A 19782-nucleotide genomic window follows, 5' to 3' on the forward strand; every position below is an offset into this window, starting at 1 on the left:
CCATCTAGCCTCTCGTCCTTCATTTCACGCCTTTGAAGCATATGAGAGAGCGTTTTTTATTCGTCTGATCTTGCGGCGACCTTTCAGTTGAAGACGCACCGCTTTCGGTGCGAGGAACTGAAAATGACACGCTTCCCACGTTGCTACTTCGCGTACTGAGATTGAGTGTGTTCTTCAAGTCACACGTGCCAATTAGGCGAACATGTGCAACATTTGGTCCACTCATCAGGTGGGGACCACTTTGGTCATTCCCTGTCCAGACATCAGACCGGTCCGTTTCATCACCTGGGCCACAGATGCAACCTCAATGTAGTTTACTCGGCATTTTAGTCCAGCCGTCCATTTTCCAATGACATTTGGTCCATATGAAGAGGATACTGTCATGATTTTTGTTCGGTGTCCGCTGTTGCCACTACATGATGAATGGCTCGGATATCTCGCAAACGTGCCACGTTGGCAGCTGTGGGGAGAGTAAGATTCGAACAGTTATTATCGCGACTAGCCGTTCATGGCCACGCCTTGTCAGCTCCAAGTCAGACATGATTGCCTGTGCGTACGCCGCCCCCAGTTTCTGTGGTCGTAAGCCAAGTGGGCCCACAGAGATGTCCGTGTAAACTACTCCGTCCATCGGTTTTTAAAGACCAAACTAGTACTGGGGTCAAAAAATCAAGTGGACCACACCATAAATTAAAGTGAGAACCGAAATGTCCACCGTTGAAACCAGCAAACCATGATGTTACATCCCATCCAAACCGTTTATAAGATTGTTACCACTCAGATAAACTGTAGACAGAAATATCATCCTGATACAAAACTTCTGTGGCCCCCACGAATTTTCTAACGGTAAGCGTTCAATCTCCGCTGTTTTGTGTGGTGTGGCCCCCATGAGGTTTCGATCTGCCTGCTTTTGAACTTAGTCCTATTGTGATATTTAGAAACTGATGGACGGAGAAGATTTGTCACGGGACCTCTTTGAGCCCACATAGCTTACGGCCACTGAAACTTCTTTTGGCGGGAGGAACAGGCATTTCGCGTCCCTCCCAGGTCAAGATGCGCTGTCAATTCCACGTCCCGAGCATACGTTCCTCGTTGCTGCCTATGCATCCCAGTCCGCAGACGCGCAACAACTACGAAACGCGCGCAGGCTACCATCCAGGACATCATCTATGTGAATCCACGTCAGCATTAATTCGCATCAATGATTGGAGGAAGGTCGCCATCTGGATCTGGAAAGTAGTGGGCTCCACAGACCGTGTACTCCATATCACGACAAAATCCGCCTCGTGTATCCGAGGTGGCTTCTCTGACCGTTCGAAATGAACATGTACCTGCGTCCAAAGAAACCAACGGCAGCATCTGGTTTCACTAATCATCTTCATGTATCCATCAGTAAAAAGGATGCAGATTGGGTGGTGACACCTACACCGTTAGGTTGGTTGCATTAGGACGTGGTGAGCTTTGATTGGGACACGAGTCCGTATCAGAAGAAATGGGCCCGGTGTAATAGGACACCGGACCTAACAACTTACAACGTGATTTCCATTCGTGTATTAGGTGTTACCAGGATAACACAGCTGCGGGTGTAGTCCAGACAGTGGGCCCACCTTAATTTACGCGTTTTATACCCACATGGTCCATCCAGCTTGCATTAGGGCATTTCTTAAAAAATGAGGCAGATTCAACTTTGAAGTGGACCACGTAATAAGGATTGAATACCCATAAAAAAGTTTTGAATCAAGTTAACATTTGTGTTTATCCTTCATCAGAGTCTATATTACCTTATCAATAGTATAATCGGCAAATAAACAAAATGGTTAGTCCTAAAAAGTTTTAATTTTGAGTGTTCAAACATTGCCCTTTCCTACTGTGTAGACTATTTGAGATCTAGATCTGCTTCATTTTTCTAATCATGCTCTAAAATACCTTCACACGCATGCTGTAGTGGGCTTTCACCACCTATGGATCCTTGCTCTTGCCCGGGTGGTACTCTTAGGAGTTTCAACACCAGGTAAAGGGTTCGAGTATCCATAGGTGGTGAAAGCCCGCTACGGCATGAGCGTGTGTGGGTATGTGCGCGTGTGTAAAAATTAAAAAAATAAAATAAATTTTAAAAAAATGTAAAAACTGGTATACCACATAGACATACAAAGCATACACCAAGGTGGGCCTCACAGTTAGGGAAGCAGAAACATCAATGATGTGTTAAGAGGTAACACCTAAAAAAAAAAATGCCCCCAACTCCGTTGAGCTATATGGTATTAGGGTCGCCAAGCAATCCACATCCTCCGGTGGGGAGTGTAGTACACCCCCGTGTCTAAATGACTAAGCCCCACGGTCAGTATGGAGTGCATTACTAAGCAGATGACGAGACAGTCCTAGGTCAATGGTTCAATACAACCTCATACCGTACAGTAGAATGTCATGTATGTTTTTTATCTCACATTTTACTACAAGGATTTATATGATACTAAGGCAGTGTATGATGCTTGATACATAGGTACTAATAATTTACACTGATTAGATTGTAGGATGGACTATCATTAAGTTATATTCGAAAAATCAAATTATTCGAGCAATATATAACATATAATATGCACACACTTAATTATTGAAATAAGACCATTCATTTTTTTAACAGCCCAATAAATGAGCACCTTAATTTTTAATTCATGGAACATCTAAAATAAAATTATAATTTAATAATTTAATTGGACTTCCTTGTATGCTACATAGGAAAAGTTCAAGTGATTGGGTGCGCCCATCAGATCTGCCAAGATTATCAGGTGTTACCCTAACTGTGGGGGACAACTTGATGTAAGTGTTGTAAATCCATGTGGTCCAATCATTTTGTCAGCTCATATTTTGAGAGACCTGACTTATCTGCGACCCTGAGGCCGTGATGTGAGTGAGACCCTAACCATAGGCCCACCTCAACATATACATTTTAAATCCACATTGTCCATCTGTTTTGATAACTTATTTTAGAGCATGATCTAAACGACGAAGTAGATACAAAATTCAGGTGGACCACACTACAGGAAATAGTAGTTATTGAACACCCTTATTAAAAACTTCTTATGGTCCACATTAATATTTATTTGCCATCCAACTTGTTTATAAGGTCACATGGATATGGATAAGGGTAAAACACAAATATCACTTTGATTCAAAACGCTAATGGCCCACAAAATTTGTTAATGGTCACTAACCTCTAAGCGACTCACCTACTTTTAGACTATATATTAAAATATTCCCAAAAAAAATAAAACTGGATGAACAACATGGATATATAATCCATACACCAAAGATAAGCCCACAATCAATGTCCCAACCACATGGTTAGTTCTCTAACAATGGCTAAGTCAATTCGATTTTAGGGGTGAAAAAGGAAACAAATCTAAATCTCAAGTGTAAAATAGCACAAACAAGAGCGGTTGGATGGCAAATAAACATTTATTAGGTCCTAGGAAGTTTTAAATGGTAGGAATCCAATGACTACTGTTTTCAGTGGTGTGGTCTTATTTAAAGCTGAATTTGCCTATTTTCTAAAGCCATACCCTAAAAATGATCTAATCAAAAGTGATGGACGGCGTGGATATTCAACACAGGCATAAACGTGCCCCCCACGGTAAGGGGAACACCCACGCAACACTCCCGAACTTCCTCTTTTCTTGCTTGCGCATGCTCACCATAAAATATTCACACGCCGTGTAAAAACATGAAAAGCACCCCTTTGACATTTGCTTCCACCGTGGAATGTAGAAAACAAGACATTTTTGGGCGAAAAGCCCCGAGAAAGCCAAACGTCTCAGTCTATTTAACTTACGATGTACGTCGACCGACCTCATTGAAAGATCCCATTGTGATTACCGAACAATACCCTATTGTGTAAAGTCCCTGAGTACGACTATCCGTGAGCATGCATACGTATAATACAACAATGGCACTCGTGCACCTCCATCTAGACCGTTAAAATCTGGGGGCCTCATGGTTGATACATCATATATAAACTTTTAATTAAAAAATGATACTGAGTATCTGATAGTAACGATTAAAATGAAATCATCAAAGGACAGAGTCTATGCAACAAATGGCCATCCTCCATGGTTTGGGACACCTACCATTAGATGTAGGGTCCATGAGCTTTCAGTTTATTTGTAATATATTTCCTTCCCGCGTGCGCATGAACCATCATGCTCCACAAAGTATCAGTGTTTTTGGGAGTTTCTCGTTTTACCAAATGCCAACCAACCGTATAAGGGTCCACCTGCATTTAAGACCTAACCATGGAAAGGGCAATCTCTCACGTTCAATTTCCTCATACTTTCTCTTTACTTTTGGGTTTTCGACTTTTAGGTCGTTTTGGAGCCTTTTGACCGTGTAAAGCAGAGTTGCCAGCTTGGATCGAGCCCACGTGAAGTCCTTGAGCGGCCATACGCGTCTCGAGGTGTGAGACACCGCTGATAATCGCAGAGTCTTTTTACGGCCACCAGAATCGATTTCTCACGTGAGCTCGAACCCAAGCGCGTGCCACGCGGATCCATCTCTGCGGCGTGGATTCTGTGATTAAAAAATGCCCTTCCCCCAGCGACCGCCAGCTGGGCGAGAAAGCGATGGGAGGAGCTAATGCGTATATCTTACGTGGCGGGCCCAGAAGTAGCTGAAGGCAACGTGGCCAACGTCACGTCCAGTAAGTGTCGTCATTTCGCCGGAGACTGCCAGGTGTCGGTGATCCGAGTGAAAGCTGGTAGGTCGTCGACACGTCTTGAGAGTCAGAGAACCTCCAGACCTTTTTGGTTGATTTCGTCTTAACATTGAACAAGTCTTGCGTGAAAACACAACTGCATTCTTCATCCCAAAACAAAGCCAGCTGTAGATCTAAAACGTTCATCAGGTGGGCCCTGCCTCATTATCTATGTCAGTTCAAGTACATATATACGTAAAAGTTATTTGAACGGTCCACCTGTAGTCACCATCTGATGAACGGTTCTGATTCACCATTCCGTATACGTGTAGAGGTTACAAGGGTAGGTTGAGGGTAGATAATTAACAGGGTGTCCGTCAAAGATAGAGTGGAGGAAAATAAAGATGTTGTTTTTATGTATCTTATTTTAATATTTAAAATAGTAATTTTAATTTTAGATTTGTTTCCCGGTTCAACAGCCGAGTTTCCTTCTTTAGCACGTCTCCTCGGCGACTGCACTTCTTATAAATACCCCAACCATTTTCCTCTCTCATCTTCCTTTCTTCTCTCTATTTTTTTCAAGAAGTTGATTTCTCTCTCTCTCTCTCTCTCTCTCTCTCTCTCTCTGTCTCTTCCATTTCGAATCGTCGATTTCAGGCTTCCGATTCGGTACCTGCATTCCGAACATTAGATCGCGTTTTTCCTCTTTTTGCAGAAGAAGGATTTTTCGGAACTGGATTCGTAAATCAGGTGCCGTTGCCCTTCTCTTTCAAGCAAAACTTCTTTCATTCGAACGCAATGCTGTTGGATTTGAATTGATGGAATGTGGAATCGTCATTTCCCGATAGATTTAAGTTCTGTTTTTTGTTTTCTTTGTATGAAAAACGATCGTTCTTGTGGATTGATTTCCCGATAATCATTGTTGCCTGTTGTTTTTTTGTTAATGATTTATTTTACCTTTATGAGGCATGCATCTCTGTTTCCATGCAGAATGATAGGGATTGGATTTATGGCTTTAGAGAGATGAAGATTAGCTTTTACAGAACGAGCGGGCTCTGTGATGATTTTTCTTTTGAGTCGAATCATAAAATCTCGGTTGAATGTTCCTTTATTCGAGATTTTTTTTTTTCAAAAAAAAAAAACTTTGGGTAATGGAGTTGTAAAATTGATACTGGAGAAATCACCATCCGACAATAGCCTTATTTATAAGTTGATCTGCTTAGTTGGCGTTTTCGGTTCATTGCTATCTTAGTTGTTTGTTTGTCTAACGCCTGAATCGCTGTCAATGTTCTATTCCCAGGATTTCTTTAATGGTGAAAAACTGGCACGTATCTTTCATCATTTTTAAATTCCATTGGACTGATTCATGTTTTTCATTATTTTTTATTCTTTTTATATTTCTTTTTGTTAGGTAAGCGTTTGGTTGAACATATCGATTAGTTAAAAATATTTTTCCGATTTGTTTTTTTTTTTTTTTTTTTTTACTTCACTGTACAAATTTTATTTCCAAGAAGCATTTTATTGGTCTCGGAGAACCAGTTAAAATGGTTTATTATTTTTTATTCATTTCTTCCAAGAAAAAATGAATCCCCTTATTTTCACTTTAGAATTTTTTTTACTTGTGTCCGAGTTGTATCTTGCTTGTTCTATGTTGTAATCTCTTCTCCTTCCATGAACTGTCATGTGCTGAATTCAATTCTCGGTGCTTCCCTCTTATCTATATTTCATTGAGATTCGCAGCATTCTCTTTTGTTTGACTGAAGAGAAAACGAGAGGAAAAAAAGAAGATTTTCAGCTGTAACGCTTAAAATTAATCATTGCCTCTATCATAACTGATGCTCAGGAGGACAATTTTCCAAATAGGCTACAAATTCTTTTCGAGCATTCCTTCAATTTTTCTAAGTACAAATGTGCAACCGACTTGACCAGTAAATCTACCAGCCTGCATTCTCCATTATGTATTTCCTTCATCTGTTTTGTATGCATTTACCATACCATCATTAGAATTACAAAAACTAGCATGAAATAGTGTTTTGGTTTGAAATTCCACTTGTAAGTCACTTATACCTTTCAATTACATTTGAAAACATGAGCTTGAGGTGTGTTTTCAAGTCATGGTGTCCTATATATATATATATATATATATATATATATATATATATATATATATATATATATATATATATTGAAAATCCCCAGGCCCTTGATTTGCCTCTCACTTTGCTATGGCCCACCATATTTTTGGATCGGGTCAAAAAGTTAGCCCGGGTTTCATGAGGTGATCCATCTAGCGGACCCTCTGGATTTTGTGCCCATATCACGTATCAAAAGTTCTCACGAAGTTCCCAAGAGAGCATTTTTCTACATATGTATGTGTGTATGTGTGGGTGTGTTTTGGTTTTTGAGACGTAACGTCTCTCCCCCGAGCTTTCTCTCTCCCTTCTGGCCCCTTTCTGGGGAGCTCCACTGTTCTTGTCACTTCTGTCAAGCTCCTGCTACAGGTGTTTTTTTTTTTTCCGAAGGGCTACATGAGAGAGGGTTTCAAAGAAAGATGAAACATGCAACATGAGGGTTTTGAAATAGTAGAGTCCTGAGGATTTCAGAGAAGAGGCAGTTTTGAAAGAGGCGGTGTCCATTTTATGGACTGAGGCCGTGTAACCCGAAGCAGTGTGGGTGCCCCTCGTGACGTCTGCTAGACATTCACTTTGTCTATCAGTTATGCTAGATCATTTTAGAATACGAGCCTAAAAATGAGGCCGATCCGGCCACATCACAAGAGACAGAGGGGTTTGAATGCCGACAGTTGAAACCCTATTGGAGCCCATGGAAGTTTTGGAGCAAGATGGTGGTATTTGCGTTTTCCCTGGTGAGGATAACTTTACGGATGGTTTTGATTAGAAATAAAAAGGTCGTGGAACCCAAGGAGATTCCAGTGGTGGGCATTTACCTCCCTCGTTACCATAATTTGGACAGCTTAATATGGCTACTCATGTCCATGTGTGCAATATCTAAGTAATTTAACTTCTTGCTTACATTTCACCAGTGTATGAAAGTTTTAATCACTAGATGGCCGTTTGCACTTGTTTGTGCTAATAGATTAGTCTCTTTATCATGGGCGCTTACGTATTTGTTAAAATGGGACCATTGAATACTATTGATATATTATCCATGGGCACTTGTTTTTTGAAATAGGACCATTTGTGAGCCCACTTATGTTTAGTTTAACCTAAAAATTGACTTAAAAGATTTATTCAGATGAGCTCAACTCAATGGCATATTTTATGTCAAGTTTTTTTTCTATGTGATCAGAAGATTTTAGAGCAATTTGTATAAATATACACTTTCTCAACTATGGACACTTTATAGGTCACCCAAACACAAAGACTGTTTATTTATAATTAATTTAAACTTAATCCAAACAGGCAGCATGTAAACGAGTTACACCAAAAAGTCGCTTTTAGGTGAAAGTCACAACTTTGCTGTCCATCCAAATGACCTCTCGTGAGTTGCCTCATACAATTAAAGTAGTCCCTTCCATGGAACTCTCATCTATGTTGGCAAGCTACATACCTTTCAAAAATAAAAAATTGTTGGATAGCCGTGTATCCAGAAGGTCCCTAATACTGGCCGCCAGAAAGAACCAGACTGGACTGCAAATAAAATCATATGAACTTGGAAAAAATGTCAGGTACACCCATCATAGTAGACTGCACCATTTGGGAGGGAGAAATTTTCAACCCTTGATATGGCATATCTTGCTATGGCTTCATTTAAACATGAGAGGCATGTATATTTGTGCATTCATTAAACCTCTGCTGCATTGCAAAATCCGTTCTTTTTTTTTTTTTTGGCGGACATAGTTCCATACATGTCAATGGGCAGGCCCTCCAAATTGGTGCCGTTGTGTTTCATGTGCACAACAGATGATATACTCGTATTTTAGCAGTTTTATATCCTTGCATTATTTCCTGCAAGAATATGATACCACATATTAGTTCCATTACCCTCTTCCATTCCTTTACATTCATTATACATGCCATGCATTTCCAAGTACCAAACAAGTAACAGAGTTCTAACAGATTTTTCTTTTTGTCATGCAGAAGACAGGAGCATCTGTCCAGAAGTTTTAGCTACATATTACTCTTTACTCTATCTTCTACAAATGATCAGTTTCCTAAGATAAATGCAGTGTGGTTTTGGAGATGATAAGGTATGTGCTAGAGTGGGTTTTACTTTTGTCTCCAGCAGTGTATCATCTTTAATGTTTCTTTTTTCTTTTTCTTTTAACACATTTGTAATCACCAGTTTCCCGGAAGCCTGCACTTGATGGGCTGTGCACACAGCAGCAGTGACAAGAAAACTTTGAAGAGGTGGTTTTTCATTGATAAAAGAGTTGGGTGAATATCAATAATAATAATTATATAAAAAAAAAACCGAAAGAAGAGTTGGGTGAATATCTGAGTGGAGGCAACCAGACTGTCACTTTGAAAAGGCTGTTAAAGAAGCTGCAAGTACTCTGGATCCAATGGATTTAAAGTCAAATACCCCGGTTGTAACTGAATCTGTGCCTATTAGCAAGTCGAGATTGGGTATGACCTCTAGTTTGTATCCTTACTCACCGCCCACAGCATTCAAACCTGGCCTGTATTTGACAATTCCCAGGAAGAAGCCTTTATCAGGCATACTTGATGATGTCCGTGATAATGGCTGGCTGGATGCCATGAAATCCTCATCACCTCCTCGTAAAAAGCTGTACAAGGATTTAAATGTTGAGGTTGCATCAGATGAAAGAGAAGCTGGCACCTATCGTTCCTGGCAGGTAAATTTATTTGGCTATTATGGGTGTTTAAACCAAAAATAGTTTTTAAAAGTGCATGAGTTATATGGGTAAGCCATTTATGTTGGTATAATCTGTCTATTTATGCAGCTGAAGTATCCGTCAGCACTATCTTCGTTTGAGCAAATCACAAATTATGCAAAAGGCAAGCGGATAGCATTGTTTCTTGATTATGATGGGACACTTTCCCCAATTGTTGACAACCCTGAGCGTGCTTTTATGTCTAGCGCAGTAAGTCAAGTTGTATCACAGATGGCATTTTTTTCATCCAATCAGCTCGAATTCTTTTTTAGATTGTCATCTTAAATTGTATTTAACTTATTGATAGATGCGTGATGCGGTGAAGAATGTTGCAGACTATTTTCCAACGGCAATAATTAGTGGAAGGTGCCGCGATAAGGTACTAGAGTTATAGCTATTTTAAGTTTATAAGGGTGCAAGTCCTTACATTACAATGTTTATATTTCCATCTCAACATCATTGTGAGGATTTGCATTTCAAGGTTGATGTGGGATGTCTCCTGGTAGTCTGACTCTGTTCTCTTTTTTATTTCCCATTTGAACCAATTGTCAGGTATTAGAATTCATAGGACTAACGCAGCTCTATTATGCTGGGAGTCATGGTATGGACATAATGGGTCCAGTTACAAACACTGCATCTGTTGATGACCATCCAAACTGTATTAGGTCCACTGACAAGCAGGTGAGGGATTCAACAGTTCCTATTATCATGCTTGCTACTGTCATGTTCTATTCTCTGGTTAGATTATATGCTTATGTCTAGTGGAGAAATGTAAATATGGATCAAATTGGAAGAATCTGTAATATCATTCTGCAAAGAAACAAATTGTAGTAGCCAATAGTGGTGCTTTGTTTACTAGGTGTAAACGGGCTAGAGCTGGTGCTGGTTTGGGCAGAACTGGTGGTTAGGCTTGAACCTCTTTTGATTTATTTTTCCTCAGCCCAGGACTGCTCCAGCCCATTTATACCCTTTATCTAACCGAGGGAGCCCGAGATGGTTAAGCTACATTTTATTTATTTATTTATTCTTTCAACGTTGTTGATCATATCTCATATCTTGTAATATTTCAAACTTGTAAAATTGAACTTGGGGGCCACTTGAACCATCTTGAGACTTGTGAGGCCATGAGTTTGGTTTTAATTAGGGGTGTACATCGAGTCGAGCTGGCGGCTCGAACACTGGCTGACCTCAGCTCAAACTCGGCTCAGCTCGGTCCTCGAGCCTGACTGGCCAGCTCGGCTCGGTTCGGTCAGCAGCTCGGGCCAAATCGGGCCAAGTTTGCCATTGAGGCATTTCCACAGACACTTGAACTGCAACTTCAAAACTCCACTGTTTTACAAACAGAGACAATGGTTTTTCAGGTATTTTCTCAAATACCTTCTAACATAAAAAACAAAAAAAACAAAAAAAAAAACAAAGAGAAGAAAGGTATTTATTTCATGTACATACCTTCCTTGCCACCAGCCAAACCTTCCTTGCCACCAACCAAACCTTCCTTGCCACCAGCTACATTTCGTTGGGTCGTTTTATCAAACAGTTGGTAAGCAACATCAATGGCAGAGTAACCGAGTCACTGAATTGGTTCGATCCGAGTTTGATTCGAGCTCGATTCGATCCGAGTCGAGTCAAGCTGGGGCCTGCTTGAACTCGGCTCTAACTCATTTTCGAGCTAAAAAAATCAGCTCGACTCGGCTTGAACTCAGCTTCGAAGCAAATTGAATTGAGCTTTTTCGAGTCGAGTCGAGCGAGCTAACCGAGCTAGCTCGGTTCGTGTACACCCCTAGTTTTAATCAGCACATTCACCCACCAATCAACTCATAATGAGGGTCTCAAAATTCTTTCTTTTGTCAATCCAATGTTGTTCTTGTTATCCGAACATGGCCATTTGCACGTCTGTTGAACTGCTTTCCTTCTTCTGAACTGATTTGTTTTTTTTTTCTTTAAACCTGGGGTGCCAGGGCAAGGAGGTGAAACTGTTCCAGCCTGCTAGTGAATTTTTACCCATGATCGATGAGGTAAGACTATCATTGTAATAGAAATGCATGACAACAAGTCCATTTTTAATCTCTTTTACCGTATCCTTCAAATAATAGAGCACAATGACAACAAATCGTTTCTTTATATGCAGTTTTTTTTTAATTTTTAATTTTTATTTAACCCTAGTTAAGCTAAGCAGTGCTGTTTTATGATAGGTTTTTAGATCCCTTGTCGAGAATACCAAAGGAATTGAAGGTGCAAAGGTCGAGAATAATAAGTTTTGTGCTTCTGTACATTACCGCCTTGTAGATGAAAAGGTAAGGGTTAATTTTGGATCGTCATGTCTTCTTTTTTCTTTTTTTTTGTTGTTGTTGTCATTAAATCATGCATAGGTAGTTTTGTTTTTTGAGTGTTCTGACAGCCTGCTCTGTTATTCTCTCTTTCAGTATTGGCCTACGATTGCACAACGAGTTCATGACATCCTAAAAGACTACCCACGTTTGCGATTAACACACGGGCGGAAGGTAATAATTTTGTCAAGAGTGTGGTGACTGGTAACCTCTCTTTCGTTTTTTCCTTTTGACAGTTGTAGATTTCTTTCTTCTTTTTTTACTTACCACTGTTTCGAACTTTTATTTCATATAGGTTTTAGAGGTCCGTCCAATAATTAATTGGGACAAGGGGAAAGCAGTTGAATTTTTACTTGAATCACTAGGTATGTATTGTGTTTCCTTTCGAGTGTGAGTTGAGTGCGAGCATGGCTGTAGTAAGAAAGTCTAAGCAATAATCAAAATCTTAACCTCTTTGTGTAATAAATGGTGCAGGACTAAGTAATTGTGGCGATGTACTTCCCATATATGTTGGAGATGACCGGACAGATGAAGACGCTTTCAAGGTACAAGACCTGATCCTCAGATAATTTCTCTATATGATTCCTCATTCAATGCTGAATCTTGGTTTCTTTACTTATTTATATGGTAATATTTTATTTCCTTCAATTTTACCACCAGGTTTTGCGGGATGGAGATCGAGGTTATGGAATTTTAGTATCATCGATGCCGAAAGAGTCGAGTGCCCACTACTCTCTGAGAGACCCGTCCGAGGTATAAATTTTTCTCTTTTGTTTATTAAAAGAAAAACAATACTTTTGTAGTGTTGCCAGACAACATTGCTGGACATGTGGTGCTGTGGTGGTTGCCTCTAGATTGTCTAAAAGAGGTTTGGATCCTGGATATCATTGGCAGCTGCGAGAAGTGTCACAAATCCAGCACTGGGTAAAAGGACTGGAATATTAGAGTTGAAACACCTAGAACTGGCCGAATGGTACAGTCCAGTCTTATATGGCTTGTGAATTTTGCATCCACATGTGCTATTTTCAAGGGCAAAATGCTTTTAAAGGTTGGTTGTAGTCGTCCTCATTAGGTTACAGGTGATCAGCTCTCTCCTAATATATATATAAAATCTTAGAAACCTTGAGTTATTGTTGTACTATTTCTGATTGTACTGTATATAAAGTAAAAGAAAAAACTTGATGTTGTGCAGGTTATGAAATTTCTGAAGTCACTGGTGAGATGGAAGAAGTCTGCTGGGGGTAGTATAAGAAGTGAGAATTCCAAATAATGCATATAAAAATACACATGTTTATGTCAAATACTTGATATGAGAGGGGTTTTTAACAAATAAAAGTGAAGAGGGTGAGGAGCAGCAAGCATTTTGTCTCTCCTCTCATTCTAGTGATGGGGTATTCGTTATTATTTCTGGTTCAAAGGGCCTCTATGTAATCCGTTTATTTCTTTTTTCCCCTGTTAATTCCAATCATAGCTTCATTTGTCCATCAAAATTTTGCAAGTTTCTCTATTGAATTGTATAACGAACCGTGAGATGGATTTTGATCAAACAAGACCTGTGGAATTACAGTAGACGAATAGTATCCTCTTATGCCTTTGGAATCAGAGACTATAGTTGCCTTAAAATGAAAATTATTTGCAGGTTCTTACCATGTTCATACCTGATGAAGGAAAGAGAGTTTCCACATGCGAAAAAATGGCGAAACTTCAAATAGGTCATCCTTTTTCAATTGGCGATATTGCCAAAAACGAGCCTAGATTGGAAGCTCGTAATTTTCCACGAACAAAGATCAGATCCAATGGCCAGATAGGTACTTCTAACCTGGAGGGCTACAGCAATAGATAGATAGGATCTTCCAATCTGGAAGAGTATTAGGCCACCCTTTTTCTGTGGAGATGAATCCATCAAGAGTAACAGAACACGACGGCCCCAGAATCTGAACACGGTTGTCTTTCAGTAAAAATGTGAACTCAGTCATGTCGTTGGGCTTTAGATTTGGCAAGTGCCGCAACAACATTCATAACTCGCACGTTTGCAATCAAAGGCGCTTAGATGAAGGTATATAAGCTACATGTAAAATCTCTAATTGTGAACGGATTACAGTGTTTCATCTCTGAAATGGGGTATGCTATATAAATACATGCAACTCCGTGCACACCACTCAATATGACCAGATGTGCATGTTTTGGCTTTGATCCGTTCATGAGGTGGGCCACTTACTGAAGATGGTGGCCTAATGGAAAAAACCTGCTTGATTCTGGATCATGATGAACAGGTTTTCTTCCTTGTATAGAGTGGTGAAAATAACATGGTATAAGACGGGATGGAATGAAGTTTAGGGCAGGACTTCTTTAACTGTTAGTGAATGGCTCCCCTAGATTTTGAAATTGGAGTTGGCCACCTGAAAATTCCTGCCAGGTCACCACTAGCAGGCCCCACCTTGTGCACAGATCAGATGCCGGTGTAATTTCCTACCAAATAGACCATGCAAGCCCTAAACCTTCACCAACCAAAAAAAAAACACATCTAAATCCACACTATAGGTCTTCTGAATTGTTGGGTTAGACAATAGATCGGACTTTCCACGTAGCCCGGCCCATTTGCAGGCATATCTTATATCCAGCCCATTGGCAGGCCTATCGTAGATCCAGGGCAAGGTTGTATATTCGGTTGATGCGTCTGAGCCCAGCCCATTGGCAGGCATGTCTTAGATCTAGAGAAAGCTTGTATATTCAGTTGATGTGCAATGAAAAGCGAGCAGCCGTATAATCTGAAGTGCGTCCAAATGACTTGCCACCAAAATTAAACACTATTTGATACCAATGATGCACGAAATATATAAAGATCATGTCCAATAGATATAAAGAAAATAATAGAGAAAAAACTAACAATGAATCAAAGAAGAAGAGAAGATAGACATGGTTTATTACTTGACCTATATTAAAAAGCAATCCAGCAAAAATAAAAATAAAATCTACCATAGCCAGTAGAGATTATAAAAACACAAGGCATAGAGTACATTTCTCAAGAACACGATGAATACCGTTTTGAATCTAAGGTTAAAAAGGAAATCCTTCTACTATTTTACATGCTAGCATACCTTGAATATCTTGGGAAGAGCACTTCTTGAAAAAGTTTTGGAACTCTTGAATCATGCCTTCTAGAAAAATAACCCTTCTTAAACCCTTTCTTGCTGTGTGCAAAAGAAACCTTTTCAATTTCACAACTCATATTTCCCATGAAACTTATCTTAGAAGTTTCTTTTTCATGAGTGAAATAAAACTCCAGAAGTTCACAAACACTTTGGCATTGTTTATTTATAGATACATAAGTTATATGAGTTTAAAAGATAGTTAAAACTATAATGATTTTGGTGTCACTATTTTAAGAATCTCCACCTTGATAGCAATTGTCAATCCACTATCAATACATTTTCTTGAAATCTAGAAAAGTGAAGCTCCAATCCAACTTCTCCACTTGAACGGTCCCTGCGAGCATATCCATTATATTCTCTTTCATTTTTTCATTCAATAAATGAATTTAGCCATATTTAATGATTTGATGAATGAAATGATGCCTAATTGCAATGTACTTGTCATTTCGTAATTAACTAGGTTCTTCGTCAAATAAATGATGCTCATATTATCACAAAACAAATCCATAGGTTTACAAATAAAGCTTATATCTCCAATAAGTCTTTGAAGCCAAACCACATCCTTATAAGTTTTCAATGTTGTCATGTACTCAGCATTTATAGTTGACAATGCTACTATTTCTTGAAGTTTCAACATCCAACTTATAGGATCTTTTTTGAAATAGAATATTTATCCTGTAGTCGATCTTCATTTATTGGGACCATCGGTAAAATTTGCATCCACAAATTTAAACCATACATTACCTGCTACTTTGTGATATGTAAAACATATGATTGTTTGTGCATCTCAAACATTGAAATATCATTTTGCTGCCTCCCAATGTGGTTTCTCTAAATTTATAAAACGATTAAGCAACCCAACTACATAAGATATGTTCAGCCTAGCACATATTTAACAAACTTTAGACTTGCAACCACGCTTGCATATAGGACCTGAGCCATATATTATCTTTTCTCCTTTGAATATACACTTTTTTTGGAACATAACATCAAATGAACGACTAATGGAGTTTTTATAGATTATGCCTTACTCATACCAAACTTCTCAAGCACCTTTCTAATGAAAACACATTTGAGAAAGTGACAAGGTTTTACTTTTTTCATCCTGTTTTATCTTAATGCTAAGGATTTGACATAACGTCCTTAAATTCTTCATCTTAAAATTTTCCTTTAATTAAGCCTTTAATTCATTATCCTTTCCTTATTTTTGCATATCAAAAGCATATCATCATCATAGAAAATCAAGATAAGAAATATTTCATTACTGAAAAACTTGAAATATAAGCAATGAACATAATCACTTCTTTTATATTCAAGAATTAATGTAAAAGAATTTTATTTTTTTTTTAATACAATTGCCTTCATGTTTATTTGAACCCATATAATGATTTATTTAACTTGCATACAAGATTTTCATTGCCCTTCATAACAAATCATGCAAACTTCTTTTTTAAGGTCCTCATATAAAAATATTATTTTTATATTCATTTGCTCAAGTTCCGACTTTAACAAAGCTATTAGTGTAAAACCAAACTGCTAGAAATAACTTTTATGATCGGTGCAAATTTTTTCATAAAATCAATATCTTTTTCTTTTTTGTACAAAAGCTTTAGTAGCTAGCTTTGTTTTGTATCTTTCAATTTACTGCTTGCACTCTCCTTAATTATGTAAACCCACTTGCAACCAATTGCCTTACAAGCCTTTGACAATTCCATTAAAACCCATATATGATTTTTCAAGTGCAAACATTTCTTTTTCCTTGGTCTTATTCCAATTTTATTAAATCATCACATTGCATAGCTTCTTCAAAAGGGCTTATTTCTTGATCATTGGTGACTAGAGCCTTTAATGCCATAAGATCCATATAATCCTTGAAATATATTGGTTGACAGATTTAATGATGTGGACTCTCTATCATAGGTTGTACCCATTCTTCATCATATTCTTTATTTTATTCAATTCCTCCAATTTCATTTTGATGATTTCTAAATCCATGGGATTTACAATGCTTGTAATCAAACATTTAGATTCTTTTTAAAAAGTTGAACATTATTTTGCTGGTTTTTTTTTTTTTTTTCCATTATGACCTTTTGAGGCTCTCATAGGCACATGAGACTCATCAAAATGAACATGTCGACTAATGATGATTTTCTTGATTATCGAATCCTACAAATAATAAGTCTTTTGCTCTTTTACATAACTAATAAAAGTATATATATTTGATTTAGATTCTACTTTATTTCTTTCACAACTAAGAATTAAAGTAAATACATCATAACCAAATATTTTCAGTTCTAAATAAGAATGTACAAGGAATTTCAAACCATACATCTTGAGGCGTTTTTCCTCCAGAGTCATAAATAGTGATCAATTGACAAGATAACAAGTTATTGATATAGCTTTTGCCCATATTTCTTCTTCTCATATTGGCTAACATGCTTATAACACACTCCATTAATGTAAGGTTCATTCTTTCAGCCACACCATTTTAGAAGTGTTGACATTTGGAAAGTGTCACTTAATTTCTTTATTTTTGCAAAACTTAAAATTTTCATTTGAAGTAAATTCATTTTCATGATTCATCATAAAAGTCTTGATGTAGCATCTTGTTTGCTTTTCCATCTCAACATTAAAAGTGCTTTAAATCCGTGAGTACAAATCACTCTTGGACCTTAATATTTTTACCTATACTTTTCTTGAGAAATCATTAATGAATTGGACAAAATTTAGTATACAATATATGAAGTAGTTGGTGAGTCCCCACACATTTGTGTGTATGTAATCAACTATGCTTTTGCTAGTGTGACTACCTTTTGAGAACTTTTGCATATACTACTTCTTATGGAGACAACGATCACAAAATTCAATTTTTCCAAAATTCATCATGGGTATTAAATTTTCTTTAGCTAGCATTTTCATACCCCTCTCACTCACATGATCCAACCTCCTATTCCATAATGACAATGAAAGTTCATTATTATTAACAACTGCATCTCAATAATTGCATTTATCATACACTTTGTCACTGTCCATCCTAGGAACTTGCACAAATTTTTAATTTGGATGTTTTTCATAATGATACTTGCTCCTTGGTAAACTTTATGTACTCCCCTTTGTCATGCAAATTTACAATCATTTGAATCTAATTCAGATAGAGTATGACCAAACTTCTTTTCAATTCCCGTGCATGCCTCACATTTTTAAATGATAAGTCATTCCATTTGTCACGCCCCGAACTCGGAAACCGAGCTCACAAAATTTCCGATCGCCGAATCCAGCGCCGACAGCCTCCGTAGAACCCCATTCTCAGATCCCGGCACCCATTCACCAGATTCCAATCCTGGAATACTACAAGGAGGATTTATAATCATCAGTCTGATTCATAACGAGCATAACCAAAAACATAACCCACGAACAATAACCACAAGAACACCACCACAAAATCCACTATGATCAAAGACTTTTTAGTACAATGCGACAGAAAGGGAAAAATACAATGTAACGAAAGAAGCAAGACTCCAGAAGCTCGGCTGCACGCTCCAACTACGGTGAGACTAAGGCTGCGACTGCGTCCTGGCATCACCTGCACGCATCAATCGTGCATAAGCTTATAGAAAGCTTAAAAGGTGGTGTAAGTATGTGCGCAATATAAGCGTGCTCAAAATGCAAGGTCAGAGTAATGCGGAATCATGGTGATGAGTACATGAATGCAATTAGCCGTATCAAGGTTATGCGGTGCAATATATGAATATCATCGGCCATAACACGGCCATGCAAGGCGAGATGCAACTCAGGCATGCCAATCCTCATCATGTATCAGTACAGTTCTCATTCTGGATAATCACCGGGGTTCAATACACTCCAAATGGCACTGTCGCTCTCCTAGCCGCACAGTCCAAGTGAGCGTAAGAAACCTCACTATCCGCCTGACCAATAGTCTGCCAATACCTATCCGGCACGTCGATAGCAGACCCATTCGCAAGCTAGTCAAACTCAGCCTAGTATTGCCCCCTACCCTCGGGCGAGTAAGGCCACACTCCTTTCTAACCGACCACGATACAGTAGGAGACGCGGCCTCCTGGTATTCGGCCCTCCTGCGCTCATATATCCACTCGGTCTCGACATTGGAGTCATCCTCTGGTACCATCGGGTTTAGAGATTTTCACCCAGGGACATCTATGGCGCCCGTATGCTAGAATTAAATATTTTCGGTATCGAATCCTGCCATCCACGATGTGTCTGTTGAGGCTATGGCTCTGATGTGGCTAGGGCATACAGTAACTACAATCACACAAATGCAAGTGTATGAGTCACACTACCAGTCATGCAACAGTCCTGCGTGTACCATGCACTTATATGGGGCAACTCCGCCTATCAGGGAGCCCATAAACAGTCCGCCCGAAGGCATATGCTATGATCGGTCACTCCTCACATCAGGCATGCGTATGATGCGAATGATTATGAATCATGGACCTATATTATACTAAACATGTATAAAGAGATGAGCTCAGATCAAAACAAAGATGGGCCTAGACGGCCTACACATTAGAGGTATGGGCCTATTAATGAGCCTTAGGGAGAGTTATAATATGGACATTTAACCAACATTATCCATTCAATGTGGATGTCAAACCAGCATTGCTCTCAAGGCGTGGCCCATTACAAAATCAATACATATACTATGGTGGAATTACACTACATTGGGCCTTATGTACATCCTATTGGGCCTTGACCCATGGGCCTCTAATACATCAAATGGCC

The 19782-nt window shown here is 38.8% G+C and overlaps 1 protein-coding gene across 4 annotated transcripts; it reads left to right on the forward strand.

The window, feature by feature from the left end:
* Window positions 1-5258: 5258 nt before the first annotated feature.
* Window positions 5259-13359, forward strand: LOC131248336 (probable trehalose-phosphate phosphatase F). Of its 4 annotated transcripts, XM_058248589.1 has the most exons (14): window positions 5259-5434; window positions 8785-8894; window positions 8990-9084; window positions 9206-9503; window positions 9612-9752; window positions 9850-9921; window positions 10095-10223; window positions 11501-11557; window positions 11735-11836; window positions 11966-12043; window positions 12165-12234; window positions 12344-12414; window positions 12530-12622; window positions 13062-13359. In XM_058248589.1, the coding sequence occupies exons 2-14, from the start codon at window positions 8868-8870 to the stop codon at window positions 13137-13139; spliced, it is 1311 nt and encodes a 436-aa protein (XP_058104572.1). In that variant the 5' UTR covers window positions 5259-5434; window positions 8785-8867; the 3' UTR covers window positions 13140-13359. The 4 variants fall into 4 exon arrangements, with proteins under 4 accessions (XP_058104572.1, XP_058104569.1, XP_058104570.1 ...); XM_058248586.1 differs by having other exon boundaries at window positions 8990-9503; window positions 9612-9761; XM_058248587.1 differs by lacking the exon at window positions 10095-10223 and having other exon boundaries at window positions 8990-9503; window positions 9612-9761.
* The last annotated feature ends 6423 nt before the right edge of the window (window positions 13360-19782 follow it).

Source organism: Magnolia sinica, chromosome 6, assembly GCF_029962835.1.
Source record: "Magnolia sinica isolate HGM2019 chromosome 6, MsV1, whole genome shotgun sequence".
NCBI lineage: Eukaryota > Viridiplantae > Streptophyta > Magnoliopsida > Magnoliales > Magnoliaceae > Magnolia > Magnolia sinica.